At 52.9% G+C, this 20424-nt stretch overlaps 1 protein-coding gene across 1 annotated transcript in view; it reads left to right on the top strand.

Annotated features, from left to right (window-relative positions):
• Nucleotides 1-20424, top strand: part of CDH22 (cadherin 22) — a 56211-nt gene that overhangs the window by 31038 nt on the left and 4749 nt on the right. The window contains exons 5-10 of the mRNA XM_015882098.3: nucleotides 4075-4242; nucleotides 4760-4947; nucleotides 5381-5634; nucleotides 10184-10320; nucleotides 15651-15772; nucleotides 15927-16044. Coding sequence (XP_015737584.2) covers nucleotides 4075-4242; nucleotides 4760-4947; nucleotides 5381-5634; nucleotides 10184-10320; nucleotides 15651-15772; nucleotides 15927-16044 — 987 coding nt within the window. The remainder of the gene's footprint in view (nucleotides 1-4074; nucleotides 4243-4759; nucleotides 4948-5380; nucleotides 5635-10183; nucleotides 10321-15650; nucleotides 15773-15926; nucleotides 16045-20424) is intronic.

Raw genomic sequence — 20424 nt, 5'->3', positions numbered from 1 at the left:
TTCTCCTTTTCTTCTTTGTCTTTGCGTTGTACTTCACACTGGGGGGTGTCATGTGTATGGGTGTGATTTGCTCACTTGGATACAGGATGCAAACTGTGTGTATGTAGTTCTGTTTGTCTCCTGTTCCTGGGTGTTACCAGCATTAGCATTCTGCTGGTGTTTTGGACTTGACAGAGCTTTCAAAGGCAGGACCTAACCTGCCAGTATGCCAGCAGAGCATACTGTGCTCAACCCCACAGCTCACTAAGGCCTGAAATCCTGTGTCTTGTGTTGGAAGCCTTTTTGGAGGGAGACAAGCAGGAGCCTGAAGGTGTTTGTTATATTTAGGCTTTGCGCTGCCTTCCCTATTCACCCTCAGTGTGCCAGTAGGTTGCTGCTGATCTTCACGTGCTCTTTATCACTCCGAGCTGCATTGCACTGCTTTGTGGCAGCGGTGTTCCTCTTGGAGGAGGCTGCAGTCAGTGCACACACTGTGCTTTGCTGCTGCTCTTGGGACATGGTCATTTCTGCTGTCACACTGAGAGTGTTGGCTCTCAGCATGCTGCAGACTTTGCAGGGATATTGGCTGTCATAGAACGATGCTCTGGGTGACATTCCTGGCCTTGTGTTGTTTGTTGCTTCCCTAAAAGCTCAGCTTAGGAGAGTGTATGTGCATCTTGTTCTTTATTGGAAATAAGAAGCCGTTCTTAAAATCTGTCATTCTGCTGCACACAGAGAAAAAACAGAAGGACTCTGAAGGCTAATTGGAATGCAGTCTGGCATTTCTTATTACTTAAAACAACTCCTGAGTTAGAGCCTGTCTCCTTATTTGGAGGCTCAGCCAGAGAGGGCTCAGAGGTCCTCGAGCCAGGGAGAACAGGACGAGAAATACTGTCCTGCTGGGAGGAAGTTTGTTTTATTGCGTGTAGTCGTGAGTTGTTTCATCCTTAGCTGCCAGCACTGTTGCTTGGAGATCTCTGGAGACCACAGGCTTGGTCCTGGGGTAGTGCTGGTGGGATGGGAGCTGAGCTGCTGGGAGCATGGGGAGCTGTTCTGATGAGCTGTCACTGTGATGCGGCGGTGGGAGGCAGAATGTGTTTCTCTGCTGCTCTTGCCAGTTTGTTAACAATGCTTCTTGGTGCCTGGGAACACAGATACCAGGATGCGCCTGTCTTTGTGCTCTCGTGGGTTTCAGCAGGTTCATGCCTCAATCCCAGAAGATTATACACCGCAGCTGTGCACAGGGAAGAGGAGCAGGTTTTTATGATAGAAGTGGTGAGGCAGTGGCACAGGCTGCTCAGAGATGAGGTGGGTGCCCCATCCCTGCAGGCACTCAGGTCAGGCTGGGGGGGCTCTGAGCACTGATGGAGCTCTGGGTGTCCCTGCACACTGCTGGGGGTTGGGCCGGATGGTCTTTAAGGGTCCCTTCCAACTCAAACCATCCTATAACTCTTGGGGTCTGTAGAAGAGCCACCTGTGGGCTGATTCTATGAAGTTGAAAGTTTTCTCCTTGTCTGGGAATGTGGACATCTGAGCTAAAAGCATTTGGGAGCAGAGAAAAGCCCGTAAAGGTAGGATTCCTGGAAGATATTTTACCTGCTGAGTGCTTTGCCCTGCTTTGTTTCTGTCACCCAAATAGTGTCTGCTATTGAGCAGATTTGGTGCAATTTATGCGATGCTGCAAGTGTCCCCTTGCTTTGTAATTACACTGATTAATCTGGATCATGCTGGAAAGCCACATGTGCCTTGTACCAGAGGGTATGCCACCATGTGTCTGTATTATTCAACTATAACAGATGCTGACAAGAACTGGGGAGATGAAGCGAGCTGGAGGTTGTTCTTGCTGTGTTGGCAGAGTTTGGGAAGGAGAACGTTTGGCAGTTTCTCTGGCTGGAAAGAAGGTGAATTTGTGGATCTTAGGAGATGACAATGAGGTTTTTCCATGTTCTGTCTGCAGCAGCACAGGTCCCTTTCTCTTCTGTCTGTGCACCCATAGAAGGGCTCTGTTGCTGTCTCTTAGTGCTACTGTGTGCATGGCAGGCAGCCCGGACTTGTTCCCCACTGGAACGAGTGACCTTGGTGGTGTTCTGGGAAGCCGAGCTCTTTCCTCCCATCTTACACAGGGTACTCTGGGCTGTGTCATTACAAGCAGCTCAGTTAAGTCATTACCGCCTTGGTGAATACATGAGCTTTTTCTCTCTCATCCCAATTCATCACCTTTGTGCTGACATGAATCATTTTCATTATAAAATGCTTCAGACCCCGTTAATTAACAGAATTGCTTAAATTTCAGTGAGATAGTGCTTACCCAGAAATAATGGCTTTATATTCATAGCAAAGACAGGGGAGGCCCATAAACATAACTGGCTGAGGCCAGCCCTGTGCAGAAGAGCTGGGATGTGTCCTGCCAGGAGCTGTGCTCTGTGCTTCTGACCTGTGTGCTCATATGGAGAATGGGCCTTGGTGAGGCAGCGACAGGAGGGCTGAGGCTTACCCCTGTGTGGTAGTAGGCAGAAGCTGGAAGTGCCCAAGGAATAGGGGACAAGGCAGAGCCCCCTTTTTCAGATGGCTGAAGATGGTGACGGTTCAGGCAATGACACAACTGAAATGACAGAAGGACTGGGGAAAACTGAGTGAGATTGTGCCTGTCCGTGAGAGCTGGGGAGCTGCAAGCATCTGAAATGGCAGTGATGCCTTTATAATAAATCCTAACAACGATAATTGTTGGAATAATTGCTAGTTTGAGAAAGCAAGGAGAGAGAAACGTCTACAGAACAGCATTGCCAGCTACTGCTGCACCCATCATGTCATGCAGAGGAGAAAAATAGATCTTTCTTCCTTTCAGCTCGGTGCCATTTGACTGCCATTGTGCCACACCACCGGCAGCTCCTTTTGTGACCTGTCCACTGCTGTCAGGAGGTCGGGCCCCATAGCTGCGGGCAGCACAGGGCATGGCTGGGCATCTGCCATTCAGGCTTGGGTAAACCTGAGCAAAGGAGGATGTGCAGGGCTGGCAGTAATGGGCAGTAAAGCCAATAGTTAATCAGAAAAGCCTGGAAGAGAGCAATTACAAAAACAGAAAGCAGTGTCTAAATCTGTGGAATGTTACGAAACTGAGCTGGAGGGGATTTTAAGCTGCTCTGGGCTGCTGCTGGGATAGTGGGGCTGGGAATGCGCCGCTAATGACCTTGTACTCATGTACACATGCTTGTGTGCCCCTGGTGCCACCTCAGGGCAAGAGTCGGTTCTTTCTTTCTTTCATTCTCAAAATGTTTCTGCGTGCTTTGTTTCCATGTAAATGAAACATGTGGGCTGACATAGAAAGTCATAACTTCTTCTTTCATGGTGTTTTTTGGGCTTCGCTACTCTTTCCTTCTTGCTTTACATCACTGTATGTTTTAGTCCAGGTCATTTCTCCATGCTCAGATTATTGAAAACCTGAAAAGACTTTTTATGCGATGAAATCTAGAAGGAAAAAAGAAGCACCAACACACTGTGCATTCTGTTTGGCTTTGCCTCAGGTGTGCTCTCAGTCCCCTGACACTGGCAGCTTCCCTGGTCTCCCAGCTTAGAGACGCTTTTTAAAGACCCATTTGGAAATGAGGGGGGTCTGTGCACCTCAATGTGTGAGGGGGGATGGAGGTCAGGCGGATGGACAGCTCTGCCCCACGTCCCTCCTGCACTGCTCTGCAGCAGCCGCTCCTCCCATGGCTGCGAGCTGTGCTCATCCTCCTGTGGCTCCTGTCGGAGCAGATAAGGATAAGTGGACTGCTGCAGATCGGTGCCAAAGGGGCTTTGTGACTCAGCAGGGGCTTTTACATAGCGTTCCTCCACACAGCATGCAGCTGGCCCCCAATAATCCATCACCCTGCTCCTGGCTTCCCCAGAGGGAAACAGACCTCCTCCAAATTTGGTGCTATGAAGGTTAGTTAAGTGTTGGAGTTGCTGTATGAGCAGAGGCTGGGAGATGTAGTTGGTCCCATTTGGAGCTCCATCTTGCTCTAGGTAACCCCAGCAACCTCTCCCAGCCTCACCTGTTCTGTGACTGCAGATGCTCTGCCATGTGCCTGCACTCACTCTACTGCCCGTTTCCAGGTGTGATCCGAACAGCTGTGGCTGACCTGGACCGTGAGACACAGGACCGGTACGAGGTGGTGATCCGTGCGACAGACATGGCAGGACAGCTGGGCGGGCTGTCCGGCTCCACCACGGTCACCATCGTGGTCACTGATGTCAATGACAACCCACCACGCTTCCCACAGAGTAAGTCCTGCTTGTGTTGTTGGGCTCCTGGCACAGACTGGTGTGTGGCTGTGGGCTGAGCCGGTCCTGCTGCTCTGGATATTTTTGGGCTGCAGCACAGCACTGCAGAATGCACAGCAGTGTGCCTGGCTCTGAGTGTGTCCCTGCCTAGCGACCCCATGGGGGGATTCCCTCAGCTGAGAGTGTTGCAGCTGGAGGTGGCTCAGCTCTTTAGCTGCTACTCCTAGAAATTAGAAATGGCAATGTTTGCCAAGAATTGGACAACGCTGCTGTGCAAGGGAGAAAAATCACCCCTTTCCTTACCTAGCTCTTTGAAGCATTAGCTTTCCCCAGTTCTCTTCTTGCAGCCCGTTGTTGGCTGGGGTTTGTTTTTCTCAGGACATTCTAAACTACAGATATCAGCAGATTTTGGACAGTATTTGTGACCCAAGAGTGATCCCAAGGAGGAACATAAAGGCATGCATCAGGCTGGGGAAGGTGAGCAGAGCTGTGACCCCGGTGCCTTTCTCTCCTCCAGAAATGTATCAGTTCAGCATCATTGAAACTGCCCCTGTGGGCACTGCCATTGGGAGAGTGAAGGCAGAGGACTCTGACGTCGGGGAGAACACTGACATGACCTATCAGATGAAGGATGAGGAAGGGGTGGAGATGTTCAAAGTCACCACAGACAGCAATACCCAGGAGGCTGTCATCACCATTCAGAAGGTGAGGAGGAAATGCTGGCTGTGGGGAGGGCAGGCATCTCTGGGAGAGCTCTTTCCTTTGTAGGCTTCTACTGCATCTGAGTTGAAATAAACACTCCTCTGAGCGTAGCTCTAGCAGTAGCATTTCTGTGCTTGCAGATGCCTGTTCTGTCTGGATAGCACAGCACAGACCTGTTTCTGGGTGGAAAAGCTGAAAAGGAGCAGCAGTGCAGTGCCTTCTGCTGCCTGCACGGCTCCTGGGAGTGAGCAGTGTACAGATGAAGTGCACAAAGTGATGGAGAGCAGTGCTTACAGCTCTTATTGATAGCACCTGTTAGGAGCAGAAATGTGCTCACCATGTTTCTGATCAGCAGCACCACGTATGGCTAATGGGGGTCCTGGGGCTGTTGGGGGGCTGTGGGCCAAGTGTGGCTAATTCTCTCCTGTTGTCTCAGCCTCTGGACTACGAGTCAAAAAAAGTGCACACCGTGGTGGTGGAGGCCCTGAACAAGTTTGTGGACCCGCGGTTTGTGGACCTGGGCACCTTTCGGGACCAGACCATTGTGCGGGTATCTGTGCTGGACGTCGATGAGCCTCCTGAGTTCTGGCCCCCCTCCAACACAATGGAGGTCCAGGAGGATGCGCACATTGGCTCTATTGTGGGGGTGGTCACTGCTCTCGATCCGGACACAGCGAACCACCCTGTGCGGTAAAGCACTGCTCCAACTTTGTGTCCCCTTCCTTCCCTTCTGATGGTGGGCACAGGGTCACAGTGTGGGGTTCTCTTGGCCACCACGTGTGACAGAGAGGGGGTGGAGAGGTGGTGCAGGTGATGAGAGCTTCACGTGTGTGCTGCAGGGCTGGCAGCAGGCGGTGAGCAGCAGTCTGCACATGGGTACCGGCAAGCTAGAGCCACCATCTCACAGGTGACAGACGTGTCGTGGGCAAGTGACAGGCTTGTGAATGGCAGGGGAGTGCTGGGGAAGGTGGCTGGGTGATGCCTGCATGTCCTTGTGCTGACAGCCAGGCAGCCGCAGTGGAGCCTGACACGGGCCAGGCAAGCAAGCAGGAGTGACAAGCGGGCAGTGATGGGGAATGATAAATGAGGTGAGGATTGGGAAGTGCAGAGCCAGAGCTCAGCTGTGTGTGCGCCTGCGTGCGTGCACGGGGATCAAAGATCAGAGGAGTTATATTTGGGCAGGGGACATAATCCAGGCAGCAGCTTATCTGCACAGGACATTTCCCATTTCCATTTAATTTGTGGCTAAAGAGATTGTTACCTTGTTAAATTGTTATTACCTAAGGCACAAAGCAGCCTTCTGGCTCTGCCAACTGGCCTGAGTCATGAGCAGTCGGGATGAAAAGCTGGTGTTCTGAAAACATCCTCAGCGCGTGGAGAATTTCCTTGAAATGTGTGTTCTTGTGCCAGGTGACAGCGGGGCTGCAGGCACCTTGTGCACAGCCTCACATCAAGTGAGCAGCATCGCCTCTGCATTGAGGGTTCTCTACGGAGCCCATCCCTGCCTGCAGTAAACTGGGACAGAGCATTGGGATGGCTGGTAGAGACCTCAGTGTGTGCATACACAAGTACCTGTGCTTTGCACTGGCACGTTTCTGGCAGTGCTACAGAGCAGAGATTTGATTTTGTGATCTGCAGCTGTGAGGAAGGTGTCTTGGGGACAGAACTCTCCTCCTTATTTTCTCTTGTTCTCTGTGCCCTTCCCCATGGAGCTTGTTGCAATATTTGCAGACAGAAAAAAAGGAAGCAGAGGAGAGGCTTCTACCACTGTGCAGAAGGCTGAGGACTTGGAGCAGGTATATGCAGATCCAGCTGATCAGCAGGAGGGTTAGAACCCAAATGTTGCCATACAGGGAGCTCAGTGCCAGGTGGGGCAATGCCATGTGCTTAGGGACAGGGCACAGCCAGCAGGACTCTAGGCAAGGAATTGCAGTGTGGCTTAATAAAAGGCTTTGCCACACTTGCAGCTTCAAAGCAGCACCCAAAGATGAAGGCAAGCATCCTGCCAGGGCGTGCCAACAGCCCATCAGTGAGAGACAGCAGCACATCACCTCGCATCTCAAGTGTGCAGCTCAAAGTGCAGTCACAAGGAGCCAGCACTTGTACTTCACCTCTCCTACATGAGAGAGCAGCTGGTCCTGACAGCGTGACCAGCATTTGATCCTCAGCCCCTTGAAGTTGGTGCGAAGCCTTTCAAGTTGGTGCAGTTCTGTGGATCCCTTTAACTTCCTGATCCTTGTCTGCTGGAGGGGGGAGCTGGAACGCGGCTCCTGGGCTCTGCTCCATCAGCTCTGCTCTGTACAGAGGAGAGGGCCAACACCTTCTGTGCAGCATCTCCTCCAGGCGGGAGAGAAAAAGGACAGCCAGAGGCAGCCCAGCAAAAATCAGCACCGTCAGCGCTCCAACCCTGCTGACACCAGGCTGCTGGTAACGAGGTTTGGGAAGTATTTTAAGCCAAGTGGGACAGGAGGTGCCCTTGAGTCTCTGCATCCATCCCCAGGTGACGCAGAGGGCTGTGCCACATCCCAGCTGCACGGTGCCCACAGAGCACCAGCCTCTCTGGGGGAGCAGCCCCCCCACTGCAGCCTCACAGAAGGGCCACAGTTCTGCCAGGTGGATCTGGAGCTCAGCATGGGCTGTGTGTCCTCTGGGGAGCTCAGGAACCCAGCAGGGGTAGCACCATGTGAGAGAACAGTGCTCCTGCTTTTATTCATCCTTATTTGTTGCCTGACAAAAGCTGGAAGCGCTCTTTTTCAGAAAGCATTCAGTTCCCATTTGCCTTTTTGGAGTTAGCTGTGTATTTCCTGAGCATAGCACTGTTTCTCACCCAAACCATTGTATTAGGTTATACAGCAATGTGCTGTGTGTGTGTGAGGCTGTTTGGATGGAAGCCTTTTGTTTCTCTCTCTGCAGTGAGCCTGTGTTCTGATTGCATGCATCCCAGCCTTTATCAGCACTGGGAAAACGTTGCTTGGGATTTAAGGTTCTCAGAGATATCCTCGTTTGGCATTCACCAAATCCAGACGCACGTGTTGGACATGGGCATTTCGCAGACACCAGCAGCACAGCGAGAACTACAACCTGCTTCAATACAAAAGGGAGAGGAGGAAAAACAAACATAACAAAAAGCTTTTCACCCAGTGGTTGAAAAGCTCGCTATTAGCAAAACACATGGCATAAAATGTGCTCCTTGTTGCATTCAGGAGGAGAAGTGAAACAAACTGCTCGAGAAATGCATTCACGAGAAAGATGAGCACCGAGAAAGCTGTCTAAATTAAACAGTCGCTTGTAACATCCAGACCAACAGGCAGTGCCAGCAGGAGGAGAAGAAAATGGTTTACAAGGTCTGCATCCCAATCAGAGCTGGGCACTGCGGTTCCAGATATGGAGCAGCAGCAGCTGAGCAGGAATGCAGTGACATCCTCCCTCCGAGCACAGGGAGGACATGGGAATGATGGTGTCCCTCCCTGGGCAGAACATCAGTGAGACAATGAAGGGGAAGTGGGAGTGCTGGAGGAGAGAGGCTTGAGGAGGGCAGCACAGACTTTGGTTAATAAAGGTCCTACTATGCAAAATGACATTAACAGAGAAGAACTGGATTCCTTCTCTCTGGAAGCCCTGGTCTCAATGGGGTTGGCCATAACTCCTTGAGAAAGGAAAGTCTATGGCCACATGGAGCCAATGGAGCACTGCAGGTCCACCTGGACTGGCCACTTTCAGATCTCAGCCCCACATCAGTGATAAACGCAGGCAGCACCCAGAGCTCTGTCTCCTTCTGACAGCATTGCACTGAGAAGATGTGTAGCATCAATGACAAAGGGATCAGGTTCCTGGTCTGGTTCGTGTCCTGCCATCAGTGGGCAGTCAGTCCTTCCCAGCCAGCTCTGAAATGACAGCAGACAAGCTCAGCAGTGAAGCAATTAGAAGCACAAGAAGTGGTTACCAGTGACACCACGGTGCTCCCTGCACCCTCCTGCCCTCTGGCTTTGCAGGCAGCTGCTGCCAGATGTGATCATAGAACAGGACGAGTTAGGGGTCAGCAGCTGTGGGAGAACAATCGGAGCAATTACACAAACATATCAATTATGCTATTGGAAGGACAGCAGATTTTGCCATCCCAGTTTCTGTTCCTCTTTCTAGCACAGTGTTGGATCTGCAGGAGTTGCCAGACCCTTCCTGTCCCTTCACAGTGGGTGAGTGAGGAGTGAGAGGCTGCAGTGTGTGCTGGTGTCACTGTCCCTTGGCTCCACATTCATAGATGCTCCATTTCCAGCTTGGAGATGGGGCAGGAAATGCAGGAGGGCTGGGAAGTCCCTGGGATGTGGTTTGGCAATGCCTGGGCTTTTTGTGACAGATCACTGTTACCTCCAGGGTAAGACAGACATGCAGGTGTGGAACACAATCGTTTGTGCACGTGCACCAGTGAGATTCAGATAGCAATTTTCCTTTAACTACAAGCAAGTGCTGTTCTACATTCTCACCCCCGTCTGCCTGAGAAGGAGGGAGCTGAGGAATGCAATCTGGTGCTGTGTAACAGTGAGGGCTCGTAGGCACGGAGCCATTGTTGTGCTGTTTGGGTGCCTCCATCAGGTAGGGATTCTCAGCTGTGTGGATGGGTGACCTGGGACATGACCACTCCCGCAGCTGGCTCCCTCCTGGACATGGGGATGGGAGGCACGGGGCTGCCCATGGCTCTGTACAGCGTGGCCATGGCCATGCCTGGAGTGCTGGGCACATGAGCTGCACACTGTGAGCCACAGGTGCTTGGAGCAGCCACCACGCAGTGTGCCTGTGTCACCCCTGAGCCTGCTGCCAGCCTGGGGCTGCCCTGAGCCCTACCCTGTCTGTCAGCTCTCCAGCTTGCTTTGTCCCTACGTTTATCTTCCTCCTGTTGTTGGACATGTGACCGAAGGCTTTAATTTATTCCCAGCCCTCCTCTCGGTAATTTATCCTTTGTGCTCTTTGCTGTCTTGTATTATTTAATTCTGCAAAGCGCTCTGGGATGCAGCGCATATGAAAGATGCTGTACACAATGGCATTATGCTGCATTGTTGTGATTTGTAGGCATTCTGGATTTCTAATTCCGATCGCAGCGGCAGTGGTGGTTATTTGTGTTACAGCTGCACCTGATGGCCACAGTTGGGTTGGGCTTCCCTTCCAGCCCTGCCCCCAAACAGGGCACCAAGGCTCTCTTTGGCAGGTCCCATTCTTCACGTTTTCCCCTCTTGCCTGCTCCCAGGTACGCCATTGACCGCAGCACAGACACGGAGAGGATCTTTGACATCGATGCCAACACAGGTGCCATTGTGACAGGAAAGGTCCTGGACCGGGAGACGGCGGGGTGGCACAACATCACCGTCCTGGCAATGGAAGCAGGTGAGAGGAGGAGCAGCTGTCTGGGCTGGACCAGAGTGTGACAGCCGTCTCCTATGGTCATCTTCCCTATGGCTGTGCACTCTCAGTAAGTGCAGGATCTGCTCACACCCAGCTTGGAGAGGCAGGAGGAGCTGAGCAGCTGTGAGGGTTTTGTTGGTTGATCTTCCCTCCCTCTGCGTGATGCTGAGGCAACAGAGCCCAGCTTGGATGTTTCCAGCAGAAGTTCTGTTTGTCTTTTCTATTCCGGTAAAGAAAGGAAAGAACAAACCTGGGTCCTGCTGCTCAAAGGAGCTTTGAATAAACTCCTCTTGAGGAATGAAAAGAAAATAATAGAAGCAAAGGGAAGGCTTTGATTCCCTGCAGATGCTGTGCTGTGGGTAGGAAGATGGTGGAACTGCCCTGGGCATCCTGCTGCTCCTGTAATGTTTGCACAGGGCTTTGGTGCAGGGGCTGTGTTGGGTCCCCGTGGACCCCAGGGAGCACTCAGATTCTCCGTGTGTTCCTTTTTCTGAGCCTTAAGATGGAGGCAGACTTCCATCCCAGGCACTGTGCTGGGAAGCAGAAATGCACTGCCAGGTTTTGTGCTTTGGATGCACAACACCTCCCAGTTTCCGTGGGTATTTGCCAGGACCTTCTTGTGGGATGGAGCCTTTCCTGGGCTTCACTCTGACACACCCCACAGGGTTCCTGGTTCCCTTTTCTTTGCTCATTCTGAATAGGAAAATGCCATTCAGATTCAAGAAACAGCACCAGGGCTTTGGCTGAGGGCCCAGCAGTTCCTTCTGGCTGCAGAATGGTCACTGCCGCAGTGGCAATGATCCTCTCATTTAAGGCTGCCCCAGCGAGGGCGGTCAGTGACCCCACAGACCCCACTGCCCCGGGCTGGGACTTCTTTGGCTCCGCAGCCCCATGGGATGCTCTGTGCCCATGGGTGGGTGAGCTCTGCACGGCACTGCCCCGCTGCAGGGGGAGGAGGGCTGACGGTGCTCAGCATCCAGAGGAAACGTGAGGTGACAAGAATCAGAAGGAAAATATTTATACGCGGCATCTAAGATTTCAGAGCAAGTCAGTAAATGCTGCAGCTCCCCTCGGGCAGGAGCGCCTGTCAGGCTGCATCGCTTCAAAGCCAGGGAGACTCCAGCGCTTCGACTTCTCCCATCAGCAGGCTCTGACTCATCCATTTTAACTGCCCAGACATTCCTCCCCGTGACATTATCCTTAACGTTTTGTAATCATGAAATATTAATGACTGATATTGAATTTAAAGCGCAATTTATGTCTGAATCCTCAGGCAGAAAGGGCAGTTGTAAAGGTAAGGCCTTTGGAGTGACAGGGGGGGACTCATGAGCAGGGCATCATGGCACTGCCCCGGGGCAGCTGGAGCTCTGTGTTGGCGGTGTCAGCCCCACAGCTTTGCAGCAGTGCTGCCCAGTGTGTGCTCAGTGGGGTGCGGATGCCCATCCTGAGGTTGGCATGGCACTTCCCAGGGGTGCGTGGCTATTCTCTGCAGCAGGTGTCCACCCACAACTGAGGGACAGTGCCAGATTTAGTGAAGATGCGAGGCTTATAGAGCCAGGTGCCCAGCTCTGGATCATCCTAGGGCTGGTGGGAAGCTGTGTCCTTGCGATCAGGTGGGGTACAGCATCCTGAATCTTGCCTTCCCATCCCTGGCAGCACTGCCCTGCAGGGGTTTAACAAGCAGCAGCTGCTGGGAACGTGCCAGCTGGCAGCACATGCTCCTGTGGCCAGGCTGGCTGCTTAGCTCTGCACAAGATCTAGAAGCAGGTGTTTCTGCAAGAAAGACCACATCCAGGGTCTATGCCCCACCTGTAGATCACTTGAGAGACTGTGTTTGCGTCTGAGGAGCAATAAGAGAAGCAGTTGAAGGCTCCTGGCATGCCGGTGCCGGCTGCTGCTGAGCGCAGTATTTGGCCTTGCAGCAGTGCAGCCAGCGGGAAACATGGGAACCGTTCAGCAAATCTGGGCTGGGACGAGGCCAAGCACTCCTGGAGATAAATCTTCATCTCACTCACAAGCTGTTTACCTTCCTTGGGCTAATATTAGTGATTCTCTTCCTGTTTTCCTCTTTGCTCATGTAAAATGATGAGGCCTTGACTGCTGTGTCCACTGCTGGTAATTGAGATGATAAATCTTCCTGCTGGAGACTGGCTTTAATCAGAGCATTGTGTTTGGATGCGATTTAATGACTCTCATGCTGCTGAGTCTGGGCAGGGCTCGGGAGAGGTGAGAGCCATTTGTATGTTACTTGGCTGCTCTGTTGTTTCCACTTTGCTTCCCTGGAGCTGCGTCATCAGCCCCAGCTGCTGGTGTTGGCCCTGTGTCTGAGGAGCTGTGCCCTGGCCAAGCCCCTGCAGGGTCTCTGCTATCTGTGCTCCATTCCACAGTCTGCAGCTCTGCTGACAGCTGTAGAGCTGCCCTGTGCTTCACAGCTGGAAAGCAGCGGTCCATCCCAGTCTGCATTTTATTCTTCCAATTTGCTGAGATAGTGAGGATTAAAATTCCACCCCTGACTCTTCTGGTTTCTCAGCTGATGTAAAAATTCTGAATTCAGTATTGTACCAATTTGGTCTTGATGCAGAAGAAGGTGGTTGTGTGCTGTGCCCAGTGCAGACACCCCGAGGAGTGCTGCAGCCACAACCATGGCCTGTGGCCCAGGGGGCCTTACTGGAGCTGGGCTTTGGGCTCCAAGATTGCTGCAGAGCAGCTCTCTGTGGTGTGACCATGCAGCAGGGGAGCACAAATGATATGGCTGCTTCGGCACAGCTGGGTATGGGGCTGCACAACAGAGGTTTGGTTGTGAAAGTGTGAAGTGCTTTATCATGAGTTTGCATGAGGATCTGGAGAGGCACCAGCTGGATCCCAGCATGGTGTAACCATCACTGTCCTCCTTCCCTGCTGCAGAGGGGATGGACGAGCATCTCCAGTCTCTTCCCATCGCTGCCAGCTTCAGCCACACAGCTCCCAGTGCTTATGGAGCAGTGGGGCATCCCCCTGGCAGCTGTCTGGGAGCCTCTGCCCGGGGCAGAGCCTGAGTCCCTTGCAAGATCACTTTCCTGGCTAACTGAATTAAATAAACCACTTGTGGCTGCAGGTCCAGCCAGAACACTGGTCTCAGACTCAGTGTCTCTGTGCAGTGGGGCCCTTGGATGACATCCAGCCCAGGGAGTGCTCCCATGGCAGCACAGGGAGCAGAGCTGCTGGGGAGGTGCTGCAGCGTGGAGCTGCATAGCACAGCTTGTGATGCAGCATCTCCGACACCATCAGGCCCAGGTTGGCAGAGGCAGCTGCCAGCCATCCGCCCGCTGCGTTCCCAGCATCTCCCCTGTGCTCCACGTGTTTTCCATGTCTCTTTCCTCAGTCTTTTCAGATTAATAGCATTCCAACTCCTGGAGGAAATGCAGGAACCCGACATGTTTAATTTTAATTTAGGGAACCGTTTAGGTAGCAGCCTGGTTTCCTCGCTGCTGTCAATCAGGTTTTCTCAAGGCTGACATCAATTAGTTTAAAAATATTGAATGTAATTTTGCCTGACACAACATATTGCAGCCACTGCAAAATATAATTTATTTTAGAAGAAGAAATAATTAAACTAATTTGCATGTCAGTCAGCTGGGCTGGGAGAGACACTGCCATGGAAAATGACTTTTTTCCTTTGCGGTCGCACTCGGTCCCAGCGCGGCACACAGTGCCCCGTTGTGCTCTGCCTGGTGGTGGTGAATGGGAGCGTTCATGTGAGGGCTGGGAGCGTTTCCGTGCGCATGGAGGTGCTGCACAGCTGTGTTTTGGGGTTGCAGTGGTGCTGCTGGCAGTACTGCAGTGTGCTGTGCGCCTTCCATCACTGCCGTGTGCTCCTCATCGCGCTTCTGACCGCCGTAAATCCACTTAACGCTCCGTGAGCTGCAGGAAGGGTATTTCAAAGATGGTCTGGAGATATTTTTATCAAACGCATCCAAATATTTTTCGTATGTTATGCCCATAAATTCAGGTGCTGGCTGAAAGGAAGGGGAGGTTTATAAGGAAAGCGTCTGAGGAGCCTTCACATAGATCATGGTTCCACTGGAGTAAAGAGGAGCGGGTTGTGCTGCTGAGCTCGGAGCTCTTGGAGGTGGCTGCATCAAAGTGGTCTGGGAGCACTTGGCAGCATTGTGATCAGCTCCTGCACTGGGGAATATGACTGGGGAAGGGAAGAACGGGGACATGGGCTGTTCCTGCTGCGCTCTGCCTCCTCCCTTCTCTTTCTGTCTCCTCTCCTCCTTCTCTCAGTGGGGCAGTGCCAGATTTCTTGCACCATAGCACTGAAATAAGGGTCTTCATTTTCTTACAGTGAGCTGAGGGTGGTGAAGTGGTGCTGTCACCCCTCTTCTTGCAGGAGCTGAACTGATTTCCCCCCAGCTCCTTTGCAACCCCTGTGGATACAGAGCGCTGCCCCTGGGTTCCCATTCCCTCCCGCCCCACTGCCTCCCGCTGTCTCTCCCCCTGGAAGTGATGGCAGTTTGTTTCACTGCACCAACATGCTTTTTAAAATAACACGGCGTTCCAGGCTTTTAGTCACGACTTCTGCCTCCCTCCCCCGAAAGCAACCATCTAATCACCAGAGCAGCTGCTCTGGGTGAGAGGGAGTGATAATGCAGGAGTGAGGTGAAGGCAGCTCCAGGAGGGGGGCTCAGGTTCCTGGCTAATTATGGAGCAGTGTTAAATCTCCCCTCCCTTGGGTCCTCCTCTATTGATACATGGGGGACAGCATTAATTCTGTAGACAAACAGACAGCAGAGCTCCTGCCCATGAGGGGAGAGGTGCTGGGTCTGTCTGATCTGTAACCTCTGGGTGGAACAAAAGAGATGGAGAATGAGGGATTCCTCCTTTCTGGAATCACATGAAGAGCTGCAGGAAATGGCAGGCCCTCCATAATGATTTGCTGATATTTAGGGCACCTATGGGGCGCATGCTGTGAGCATTGCTGCGTGTGTGGCTCCAGGCTGTATGCCCCAGAGCAGCTGCGGTGCTGATGGCTCTGACCTGACCGTGGGGCCTTGCTCCCAGCTGGGTAGAATGGGCTAACTGCAGTGTGCTGGGAGTCCTGGGCACACAGCCCAGCCATTGGGCTCATTTACTGGGAAGCACAGGCAGTGAGGCCAAGAGCTGCTCTGCAGGAGCAGCCAACCCGCAGAGGTGGTCACCGGGCACGACCTCGGCACTGGTAGCTGCTGCACAGCCCACCCACGGCCACGGGCAGATGGGATGAGAAGGGCTTGCTCCCTGCCAGCAGCAGATGGCACTTCCCACTGCAGCTTGGTTCTCCTTTGTTTCAGATAATCATTCGCAGGTGTCGAGAGCCTCTCTGCGCATCCGCATCCTGGACGTGAATGACAACCCGCCTGAGCTCGCCACCCCTTATGAGGCTGCGGTGTGTGAGGATGCCAAGCCAGGCCAGGTAGTGAGCAGCCCCCTGCCCTTCTCCCAGCTCTCTGCCACCAGGGCAGGGGCTGGTTTTGTCCCTGTGGTGCTCCCCTGGTTCACACCCTCAAACAGGACTCCACTGGGGCTGCAGGGTAGCTCTGGTGCTCACCTCTGCTCTCTCCCCACAGCTGATCCAGACTATCAGCGTTGTGGACCGTGATGAGCCTCAGGGTGGTCATCGTTTCTACTTCACGCTGGCACCCGAAGCCACCAACAACCACCACTTTTCTCTGCTGGATGTTAAGGGTAAGCCCTGCTGGTGGGTGTGAGGGGCTGGGGCTGTGCTGGGTGCAGCTCAGGAGCTCTCAGGTACCCCCACGGTTCATGGTTCTGAGATGGGCCCACTGAGTGTTTGCATTTCTTTATAGTGGCTCCACCAGTTTCCTCCTTTGCTGCAGAGCACTGTCTGCTCAGCCCACTGTGTTTTCAGGGCTTGTGGTCCTTTCTTTGATGTGAGATCTCCAACCTGCCTGCAGGCAAAGAGATGATGTGGGCTTACAGATGAACGTGCACCTGTTTGCAGCATTATCATTTATCTCTCTGCAAAGCATGCCCCGGAGCATGGGTCAGCCCCAGGCTGCCATGCGGGTGGATGAGCAGTGGCCTGCAGGTGGGCATGGGAGCAGCCCCAAGGATACTGGAGGGGGCAGCAGTCAGGCTGTGTTTATGTGGATAGTGGCAGTCCTGGAAGGCAATTATCAGGCTGCTCCCTGTCTTTAGTGGGTGTTCTTGGTGAGTTTAGGTGCTGATTTCAGGTAAGGACAGCTTGGCCCCTTGCACCTATTGGGGTCTTCTCCAGCCACATGTGTATGTTTGCCACAAGAACCAGCCCAGGTTGGGACCAGCAGATTGTGCTGCAAGGCTTTCTCCTTCCTTGGCATTACTAGGGTTGTTCAAACAGAATTTACAGCAAAACTTCCAACATAATTGTGGAAGAACAGATCTCGCTCTGTGTCCTGAAAAGCACAGCCATCTCTGACCCACGACCCCCCCTGCACTCATGGGGCAGCTGGCCACCAGACTTTTGCTTCTTAGCATGTAAGCAAGCTTTAATCCTGCACAAGATTTTGCCCCACACCCAGCGATTAACTTCCTTTCCTGACCTCAGGAAAACATATGGGAGCTCTGTTCCACACTGGGTCCATCCCTTCCTGCACCCTAATGTCAGCTCTGGGGCTGCAGTGACTGTTGTGAGCTGAGCTGTGCTGGACCCAGGCTGGGGTCCTGCTGGGATCGCTGCTGGGGGGGGACCTGGGGCTCAGCAGGGGCTGCTCCACTGCCAGCAGCATCGGGGCCAGCCCCACTTGTGCAGTGGGGCTCGTGGGCAAGGACCCCAGAGCCAGTGCTGCAGGGCAGAGCTGCAGGAGGGCCCAGGATGTGCCCCCCTCCCAGATCTGCTGCTCTCATGAGTGGGACGACGCGCTCATCACGCGGGGTAATCCTCCGTGCTAAATGATCCCACAAACCTGCGTGTGGTGCAACACTGCATGAAATGAGTAAAAGCTGGCGTCACCTCCCGCCTTCTGCTCTCGGTAAACAAATGCTGTTGCTGCAGGGTTATTCCCAGGGTGTTTGGAGACCCTCCCAGTTGCCAAGCGGTGCTTTCTGCCACAGCAGGAGGCGGTGGCTGCCTGTGCAGATGGAGGCATTCCTCACTTCTGCTGTGTGTGCTTTGCTGTCATCTCCCTTTGGTTTTCCCCTGCCCTGACTCCTCTGATCCATAGCGAACCCTGGTTGTGCCCCTCCTCTCCCTGGTTCCCCCACTGCTCTCCTCATTGCCCCCCGCCCTTGCCTTACCCCTCTTCCACTTATCTCTCCTCCTCCATATAAATATCGGTGGTGACAAACTGCTACCACCAGCCCATCTGTTTCTTTGTACAAATTTGTAGCCAGTTTTGAAACGTGATTTATAAATATTGCTTTTGCAGCCAAAGAGTGACACTGATGGATGTCAGCACAGATGGATCTGCTAAGCTCTTGCTTAAATCCTTCTCGTTTTTTTGCTTTGCACCTACTTCCCTCGGCTCCCACCAGGCAGCAGAAAGCCATCTCAGGACGGTGGTGTCCCCAGGGACCAGTGTCCTCTTGGGAACACTCTCGTTGCAGTCCATCTTGCAAAGCACCCGCAGTTACTGCCTGCAGCCCCACTCATCAGTGCCCAGCAGCACGCATTCCTGCCTGCGCTGCCAAGAGCTGCCTTGGTGCCAGGTCAGGGATGTAAGAGCCAAAGGTGACCCTGCAGGATGTTCTGCATTAGCTGAATTACCACTGGAGCAACATACAGGATTCGGGCTTTTAGAAACAGTGCTGTTTCCTACTGGCATCTCTTTTTCTCTGCTCTTGACCCATCCAAGTGAGTACTCGAGCACTTGCTAATTCATCAGATGTGAATGAAAAGGCGTTTGTGATAACTGTGAACCCAATCTGGAATGCAGATGCTTTGCAAATAGTGTCCAAAAGAGGAGATAGCGCTGGGAAAGCTGACCTTGCCCAGGTCCAACCACTGCCTTTCCAAAGGCAGTCGCTATCTTGTGACTCCTAACTCACCTTTTGCTGGGCCTTTCTGGCCCTAGAAAATTGATTACAAAAGGATCAAAGGCAATTAAAGCCTGAAATCATGTTCTCCAAGAAATGCTAATTGTGTTGGAAGGGACAGTAGAGAGCATCTAAGCCCAGCAACCTGGAAGGGTGGTAGATAATATGGAGAGACACATGGAGCTATTGACTCCAGAGCTCAAGGGCTAGGCAAGCAGATGTCAGAACTCTCTGCAGGTCTCATTAAGAGCTTGTAATGGCTGATAGAAGATCTAAAAATCATTGCAATCAAAAGCAAAACGTTAGGATTTGGGGATTGCCTCAGGATAGACAAAGCTTCCTCCAGCCCTGCGGGGATGCCTCTCTCAGCATGAGCAGCGCAGATGCTGATCGGATTTGGGGTGAAAAAGAGCATTGAACCTCTACGAGGTCTGAGCCAAAGGCAAGGGAGCAGCAGTGGTGCTGTGTCTTGGCATTCAGAGAACTGGGGAGAAGAAACAGGCAAAGGGGAAAAAGGGATCCTTCTCATAGTGGCTGCACCCTCTGGGGCTGGAGGGGGTCCCGGCAGCGGCTCTGCATCCCCTGAGAATGGGACATAGAGGCTGCGGAGCAGAAGCAGAGAAGGGAAAGGTGGGCACCCACCAGGATGTGGAAGAGAGTGCTGGTAGCAGCACCCAGGCCAGAGCTGATCGCTGTCTTCTGCTGTGCTGGTGCTGGTGCTGATCAAGATTGAGTTATGAGAAGGATTTATTAGCTCTGTCTTTGAAGCTGCCAAGAGCCTCTTTGGAGAGGGAGTCTGAGAGACATAATTATTTCATTATTCCTAGTCATGTTATGCCCCCGCCAGTGTATGCTGCGTTCCTAAGTGCTCCTCTCTCTGTGCACTGACTTGTCCCTGTGCTCTGCTCATGTTGGTTTCTGCCTTTTGTGACTGCTCCTCCAGCAGGCAGAGGTGCTGCTTCCTGACCATTGCATGAGGCGATATGATGTGACATGGAGTAAAATCGCTGTGTGTTCCTGGACTCTGCTCTGCCTTTCTCCTGTCAGCTGGGAGGGTTGTGCAAGCAACAGGGATGCAGGAGGTGCTGGGGAGGAGCACATGGGTAGTAGCAGTTGGAGGAGTTGGATTCAGGCACTGCTGGGGCCAGACAGGGGTCTGCTCATGGTGAGCAGCACCTTCCTCCAGTAGGACATGCTCACACCTCCCCATTAGAGAAGAAAAATGTTGCTTTGTGATGACTGAAATAGTTCAGTGCTTGTGATTTTTGTCTCTCCCATGCACCACTTTGAGATGCTCGGCCCCTTCCTGAGCAGAGGTTTCTCACACAGAGCTGGCTGCACTGCTGCTTTATTTTTACTTTGTGGGTTCAGCAATGAAAATACTTCTCCCTCCTGCACTGAGTGGTGCAGAGCTCGATGGTGCAGCGCTGTGAGAGTGAGCTGAGGGTGGCAGCTGCCTCTGCAACTTGCATGTCTATTTCCCCTTCATTTCCACAGATGGTTTCTAAGGACACAGCATGCAGTGCTACGTGGCAGGCCATGCTCTCAGCAGGCTGCAGACTGAAGGGGACTCCCTGGTCCTCTGCTATGAGATTTGGAGATGCGCTCTGGGGCTGCTCCCTCAGTCTCATGGCATGGACAGGGGAGTGCTGGGCTGGATCTGGCCATGGTCTAGGAATGGTGCCTTGTCTGAGCTGCCATAACTGCATCTCTACCATCTCTGGGTGCCCAGTGCTTGCGATCAGCATGGACAGCTGGGAGCTAGTCGTAGCCTCTTACTGAGATAGCACCATTAATGTTATTTATATCTCCTTGCTACGCTGCAGCAAGCTGAGGGAGCTGCACCGAATGAGATCGTGTTACCTTTGTGCAAACGATTAGCATAACAATTCAATTTTTCCCAGCTTAGCCTTGGTAGGGAATAGGAATCTGCTCTGCTCCTCCCTCCCACTCACTTCTGCACTGGACTGTGCTGTGCCTGGAGTCACAGCCGTGCTGCAGCCCGTGGGCAGGGACTCCAGGCAGCCTGCGGGTATAGAAGGAGCACACTCCTCTGCAGGCAGTCCCCTGCCCTGTGCAGGCTGCCCACGC

Source organism: Coturnix japonica, chromosome 19 (genome assembly GCF_054131305.1).
Source record: "Coturnix japonica strain WE chromosome 19, WE-NBRP24, whole genome shotgun sequence".
Lineage (NCBI taxonomy): Eukaryota > Metazoa > Chordata > Aves > Galliformes > Phasianidae > Coturnix > Coturnix japonica.
The sequence above is the reverse complement of the archived record's forward strand: the minus strand, read 5'-3'. Positions and strand labels throughout refer to the sequence as shown.